The sequence below is a fragment of the Vombatus ursinus genome, unplaced genomic scaffold, assembly GCF_900497805.2.
Source record: "Vombatus ursinus unplaced genomic scaffold, bare-nosed wombat genome assembly UNPS02014167.1, whole genome shotgun sequence".
NCBI lineage: Eukaryota > Metazoa > Chordata > Mammalia > Diprotodontia > Vombatidae > Vombatus > Vombatus ursinus.
In genome coordinates this window covers 228,480-235,494 of record NW_020953945.1, presented here as the reverse complement: position 1 = coordinate 235,494, position 7,015 = coordinate 228,480, and the positions used below count along the sequence as shown (strand labels likewise).

Here is a 7,015-nt window from a genome sequence, read left to right as displayed (position 1 = left end):
GGCTGTGGAATGGTGAAATGCAGGACAGGGAGGGGCCCTGGAGGCGCCATGCAGGAGGAGTCAGGCAGCCAGAAAGAAAAAGCAGAGCCTCAGGCCCCCTCTTTGACCAGCAGCCCAGGCCGGCCTCCATGCAGAATTAGTACTGCTGCTGTCAGCCGAAGAGAGGACCGGGGAGGCTGGCTGAACAAGCCAAGAGAATGACCAGACCTCTGGACGATGGAGCTGGCAAAGGCAGAGGGGCGGCCCCACGAGTGGCCTGAGGGTGAAGGCTGGGAGTGCCTCCAAGAGGCTGCGGAAGGGGCCGGGGCTCCCAATTGAAAAAGCCATCTCAATCACCCAACAGAACGAGTATTCTGCAACAAAGGAAACTGAGTCAATCAAGTTAGCCAGGTGATGCAGCCAACAGAACTGTGGACCTGCAGTCAGGCACACCTGAGTTCGAATCCTGGCACAGGCACTTAGGGTGGTGACCCTGAGCAAGTCACTTCTCTGTTTCCTCATCTGTAAAATGGGCATGAGCACCAGCTCTCTCCCACGGCTGTGAGGATCCAGTGAGGGCTTTGCACCGTATGCGCAGGGTACCTAAGGTACTAGCAATCATTCTACCCCCCCCCACCCCAAGGAAGGTGGCCTGACAGCAGGGGAGGGGAAGGGGCTCAGCCTCCCAGGGCTCCAGCTGCGGTTTCCAAGAAGGAGCCGCCACAACCCTGAAAGGCGTTAACTCCAAAACCATTTATTTCAGCTGCTTCGTGGGGTGACTGCCCGGCCCCCACCCCACCCCTCTGGCCTCATCCCCGTCTTGGGTGGCCGTGCCGCCCGTGGGATGGGCTCCACGGCCTTTCCTGGTCCCAGTGGGGGCGTGTGGGAGGGGTCCCCAATGGAGTTTGCTATGTATCAGAGGCCGCTGCGGGGAGGGGGTCTGGGCTTCTGTGCCGGTCACTGGGAGAAGCCTCAGGAGTGTCTGGACAGTCCTCTGCCTGGGCCCCCCCAGCAATGGGGGGAAGGGGGAGGGGAGGCGTGCTCTCTGGGGAAGAGCCCCCCGTGGCAGCATCTGACGGGCCATTGGGATGATCCACCCTCTCGAACAAAATCAGCATCTCACAGTGCGGGGTCTGTGGGAACAGGTCCACGGCCACGGCCCGGACTGGGCGGAAGGGAGAGCCCTTCACCCTGTTGGAGGGGGCTCGACAAAGACTGGGGGGAAGAAGAGGGGCGTCAGCGTCCAGCTGGGCCCCAGCTCGATGGCTCTGGGTGGGGCGGTCTCAGGACAAAGGACCTAAGCATGTGGAACGGTCAGGGCGGCCAGGTAGGCGCTGGGAATCCAGCGGCCCTCGGCCCCCTTCTCACCAGACTCGGAGGCGCTCCTACAGCCCCTCGCTTGACCGAGGAGGAGATGGAGGCCCAGAGATGACCCTGGCTGGTAAGAGGCTGGACCTTCATCAGGCAGCTTGGGTCATGGGGCCCCAGCCTGTGGGTGTGTAGGGCTGAGCTTTAGCAAACTCCAAACCTTCTTTCAGTCACAAATTCTTGAGCCCTGGAGATCTTCCTGACCCGACCCCCTTCTGGCCAAAGTGCGGGGGCTGAGGATGGCCCAGGCCCTGCCTCCCCAGCCCTGAGGGCCCCATGCTTTCCTCCCCGCCCCCAGGAGGGGCCCAAGCAGAACTCACTCCACAAAGTTGCTCATGGCTGCCCGGGGATTGCAGGAGACATAGAGGAGTTTTTTCAGGTGCTCAGCTCTCCGGATAGCCAGGATGACTTTGGAGTCTGCACAGAGGGCACAGAGTTCAGTGTGCAGCAGACCCAGGCCAGCCGGGCCAGAGGCCACGCTGCATTCCCAGGGGGGCCCTCCTTCCCAAGTCCTCGTGCCCAGCCCAAGTCCTCGTCACTCACGCAGCCCTGCTCGGGGTGGATCCACGATGGCGGTCAGCTTCTGCGAGGCCAAGGAACTCATCAGGGAGGGGACCAGGTCCTCAGCCTTGCCACAATGAAACTCGATGTTGTCCAGGGCTGCAGGGGAGAGAACCCCAAGAGCTAGGCCCCAGCATCCCTGGCTACGTGGGCAGCTCCAATGGCCGGGCCCAGAACTGCTGGACCCCAAGGACAGCAGGGCCACGATCTCCATTTCCCCCGAGTCACAGGCCACCGGGAGGGGTCCAGTGGGGCCCCTCCTCTTGGCCACTCACGGGGTCTCCTTTTCTTTCCCAGGAGCTTAGCCTAACCTGCCCTGTCCCCAGAGCTCCCAGTCCTGCTCTCCCAGGCCACCCTGTGGTCTCATCCCGTTCCACATGAACATGAGGGCACTTGGTTTCCCCTGCACATGTGTGTGTACACACATGCACACACGCACGCACACACGCACGCGTGCACACCTGGCTCGACCCTGGGAATGGCTGCTCCTCCAGCCCCAGGCCCCTTCCTTCCCCAGCAAGGGCTATAAGACCAACCAACCATTAATCTTGGCATTCACTCGGGCATCTTCCACAGCTTCTTGGCACAGCTCAATGCCAATTACTTTCTTCACTTTCTAGAAAAGAGGAGAAAAGGACTCAGGCTCCACCTGCGAGCCTCCTCGGGGACCTGAGACTCCGTTGGTGCGAGGACTCCTCCGCTGAGGGAAGGCAGCCTCTCCTCTGTCACTCAAGGCCCTGAGATGAGCAGTGACTGACCCAGGGCCACACAGCCAGCGGGGGTCAGGGAGGGGCCTGAACCCTGTCCTCCCGCCTCCAAGGCTCCTCCCAGTTTGTAGGTGAGGAATGTGGGGCTCACGGCAGCAGAGATGCCCATCTCAGGTCCCAGAGCTCATGACCATCGGTCAGACATTCCCCACCTTTCACTCTCCCACAAGGATGTCTCCCCTCTCCCACTGTCACAGCCCAAGCCCCGCCTCCTCAGGTCACCTAGGACCCTGGAGGCCAGCTGGGCAGGGCCTTGGAAGAGGTGCCCTCTGGGGTCCCAGAGCGGTCAGGCTCGAGCTCACCTGGGCCAGGGAGAGGCTGATGGTGCCGGTCCCGCAGCAGACATCCAGCACTGTGCTTTCCCTGTCCAGCTGCGCCCAGTCCTGAATGGTTGTGTAGAGGACCTCGGCGGCTGGCGTGTTCACCTGGGGAACCACAGCTGGGATGACCGCCAGAACCCAGAGAGCCTCCATTTCCCTCTCCTGCCACCTCCACAGGGCCACCCGGAGCGCTGCTGAGGCCTCACTTAGCCTCACGTCCTCTCACAGAGGCCCCAGGGCACAGGGAGGGCTCTGGAACAAGCTGGGCAAGAATGACCCAGAACCAATGTGCCCAGGTGAGCCCCAGGACACCTTACCGAGCAGAGGAATGAGCCCAGGAGAGGCAGAACCAAGACATTGATTAAGCACCACTACATACCAGGCACTGTGCTAAGCACCGAACGTGCAAAGGGGGGCAGAGGCAGCCCCTGCCCCCAAGCAGCTCCCACTCTAGTGGGGCAGACAAGAGAGGCTAGAAAAGGATGGGGAGATGACCCGAAGGGGTGTGAGTTTCAGGGCTGCCCTCCTCTGCCAGAATGATAAGTTTCTACAGGTAGTGACATCTTAGACCCAACATGAGCACAACCTTCCCCTCCCCCCGCCCTCCCTTTTACTGATGAGGGCACTGCCCTCTTCCCAGTCCCTCAGGCCCCTAACCCAGGAGTCATCCTGGACTGTTCACTCTCACCCCCCCACCCCCACATTCAACATGGCGCCAGGGCCTGTCGATTCCACCTCTGCGACTGTCTCTCAAATACGCCCCATCTACCACTCTGGTGCAGACCGTCATCACCTCATGCTGGACCACTGCCATAGCCTGGGTGGGAGGGGTCTGCTGCCTCCACACCATCCTTCATTCAGCTTCCAAAGGGATCAGGTCTGACCATGTCGTCCCTAGTACAGCCTCCAGGATTTGTACAAAATGTTGGTGATGGCCTTCCAAGCTCTCCACGAGCTGAGCTACCCCTCCTCCCTTTCCTGCCTTCCTACACCACTCCCTACCACACACTCTTTGGTCCAGCGACCCCGGCCTCCTGGCCATCCCACCTCTGTGCCTCTGTGTGGTCAGCTGACCCTCCTGACCAGAACGCCCTTCCTCACATCCCACTCTTGGAATTCCCTGGCTTCCTTCACCTAAGGAACCCCTGTAAGGTCCCCTTCCACTTACTCTCCCCACCCCACCATCAGTAAGCATGGCCCCACTCTCGTCCCCAGGGGGAAAGAAAGGAAAGTCATGCCCAAAGCCCCTCTTCTGGAGCGGCCCTGTTCCATCTGCTCACCCCTGGTTCTGAGAGGTCAGGACAGTGCTCTCAGGACTCCTTGAAATGGTACCCTGGCTCTTGGGCGGTCCACTCATTCTCAGACTCCCCTGGATCTATGCTCCTGGTGGGTCGTTTTTGATGGGAGGCATGTGACAGTTTCTTCTGACTTTGTATTTCTAGTTCATACTTTCTCAGGGAGTCATTCATTCCTATTTGATCTATTTTAGTTTGGGGGGACGTGGTTTTGTGCCTCTAGTGTTAAACTCTTAATTCCCTTTTTAAGTTTCTCCTCCACAGCTCGCATCTTTTCCAGTTCTTTCCTCTAATATTCTCAATTCACTTAGGCCATTTAAAAATTCTTCCATCACCTTTCTAGGAATTCTATTGGATTCAGTGGGAAATCTGTCTTTTTTTTTGAGGCTCTGCTCTGAAGTGTTGGAATTATTCTCCTCTTCTGAATTGGAGTCTCGGGCATCCCTGGCCTCATAATAGCTAGGTGGTGTAGTGGGTACAGTCCTGGGCATGAAGTCAGGACCCGAGTTCCAATACAGCCCCAGACACGTACTAGCTGTGTGGGATAGTGTGTCACTTGGGCAAGTCGCTTAACCCTTGTTTGCCTCAGTTTCCTCAACTGTAAAATGGGGATAATAACAGCACCTATGTCTCAAGGTTGTTGAAAGGATTAAATGGGAAGATATCTGTAAAGCACTGGGAACAGCACCTGGCACACAGCAGGCGCTATATATTCATTCCCTTCTCTTCCCTGTGCCCTCCAGCTCTCCTTTCTTCATTTCCTTCCCTCCATCTTAGGAATTCTGCCCACGCTCTTCTCCATTTTAAAAACGCTCACTCAAACAGCAAACGAAGCCAGGACTTTCACAGACAGAGCAGATGCGGCCCTCACCTATCCTTCCACGGCCAGCTCAGCTCTGGTGGGCAGCCAGCCCAGGCCCCTCCTCGGGTGAGGCCAAACGCTCCCCCTTGAACCTCCCAGACAGCCCTGATGACTCTGGGGGAGCGTGAGAGCCAGCAGGGGCCTCACTGGCTACCTAGTCCAACCTGACAGGAGAAAGCCTCCTTTCCCATGTGCCCCCAAAGGACCAGCCCAGCCCCCATCCTCGCCTCTCCCCCAGCTGTGCAGTACAAGGCCTTCACAAATCCTCCCCATCTTCTTGCCCGGCCCCTGCCATCCAGTCACATCTGGGGGAGGTCAGGGGGATGGTCACTCCTGTCCCAAAACCTTCCTCCAAGGACAGGCAGCAGAAGGCCCGGGCCCTAATCCCAGCTTGGACGCCTCCTGGCCCAGTGGTCCCAGGCCAGTGCCTTCCACTCTCAAAGCTACACTTTCCTTACCCTAAAAATGGGAATAACACCACGTGCACTGCCCACCTCGTAGGTCTGTCATGGGGAAAGTGCCAAGTGATCAGAAGTCACTATCATTTTGGGGGTTCCGACCTGTGACAGCAGTGACGTTAAACTCAAATAGAGATGGGGACCGTGGGTGCTACGGACTCAGAAAACCACAGACTGACATTATCTACGTTGCGTGGCACCTGTTTCTCAATTCCATCGGAACCTCTCAGGTGACTACATGACCATCACTGCCGCTCCAGTGACTGGCCTGGGAGCGAGGCGCGACATGATGATGGCCAAGAGCCAGGGGCCTTGGAGAAGCAGGGCTTCCCGTTTGCTGAACTGATTTCAAACTGAGGCCGAATGAGTGCAGGAAGGGCCTTGGCTCGGGCCTTACCGTGATTAAGGCCTTCAATCTAGCGCTCTCTACAGAGTGGACACCTCCTACAGACAGGGAAACTGAGGTGCACTGCTTGGCTGCAGGGCCGCTGATGGATTTGCTCCCAGAGGACCAGGTGTGAAGGCCTGCAGCAGCTAAGGCTCAGCCTGGTCATAACATCTGAGAAAACTTCAGGCCTGATCTTGGCTGGCTCTGCCACCAGCTGCAAGGTGGCTTTTGACATGTCCCTTCCCATCTCGGGGCTTCAGTTCCCTCATCAGACTGTGCTCAGCACATCCCTGGGACCCCAAAGCCTCACACACAACCCGCTCCTCCCCCTGGAAGGGGGTGTTGATGGGCTGCCCTCTGGGCTCCCTCCCCATCCCAAGGAGTCCCCAGAGCTGCTCCACAGGTCTCTCCAGAAGGGTCTCCAGAGTCCTTTCAGCTTTAAATATTCTGTGCCTTCTCACAGAAACCCTCATTCCACCTCTGACCCACCTACACCCTACGATCCAGTGACCTGGAACCCCGGGCCCCCCACGCCTGGAGCACAGCCCCTTCCTCTCCTGGCTTCAAACCTCACCAAGTCCCTCCCAGTGGTTCATACTCTTGATGCCTTCCCTCCGCTCATTTCTTCCCACTGTACACAACTGTCTCCATGCCGTCTCCCCCCTTACACCGGGAACTCCTCCTGGGCAGGGGTTTTGCCTTTCTCCGTAACCTCAGGCTCTTAGCATGGTGCCTGGGGCACAACACAGCCGGTGCTTAAGCAATGCCAGCTGGCATACCTGGAAAAATGCATGAGGGGAAATCCGGAACTTGAGCCCCAGAAGCTCCTCGTGTATGTACTTCTCTCCGGCGATGTGCTCCAAGGGCAGGTCCTCTCTGTTGGGAGACTTTCTGAGGACAGAAAACAGGAAAACGCCTCCAGCACAGGGCAAGCCAGAGTGGACATACAGGGGTCCCTCTCTTCAGACTCTAAGTCACAGAACAGCCACCACTCAGCTCACGGAGGGACCCTTGGTC

At 58.3% G+C, this 7,015-nt stretch overlaps 1 protein-coding gene across 4 annotated transcripts in view; it reads right to left on the bottom strand.

The window, feature by feature from the left end:
* Positions 1-710: 710 nt before the first annotated feature.
* Positions 711-7,015, bottom strand: part of TRMT2A (tRNA methyltransferase 2 homolog A) — a 17,685-nt gene continuing 11,380 nt past the window's right edge. For all 4 annotated transcript variants that reach the window (XM_027859374.1, XM_027859373.1, XM_027859372.1 and 1 more), the window contains exons 7-12: positions 6,778-6,889; positions 2,978-3,100; positions 2,449-2,524; positions 1,891-2,007; positions 1,668-1,764; positions 711-1,194 (exon numbers count right to left, since the gene is read on the bottom strand). In XM_027859374.1, the coding sequence (XP_027715175.1) occupies positions 888-1,194; positions 1,668-1,764; positions 1,891-2,007; positions 2,449-2,524; positions 2,978-3,100; positions 6,778-6,889 (832 nt within the window). In that variant the 3' untranslated portion in view covers positions 711-887. The remainder of the gene's footprint in view (positions 1,195-1,667; positions 1,765-1,890; positions 2,008-2,448; positions 2,525-2,977; positions 3,101-6,777; positions 6,890-7,015) is intronic.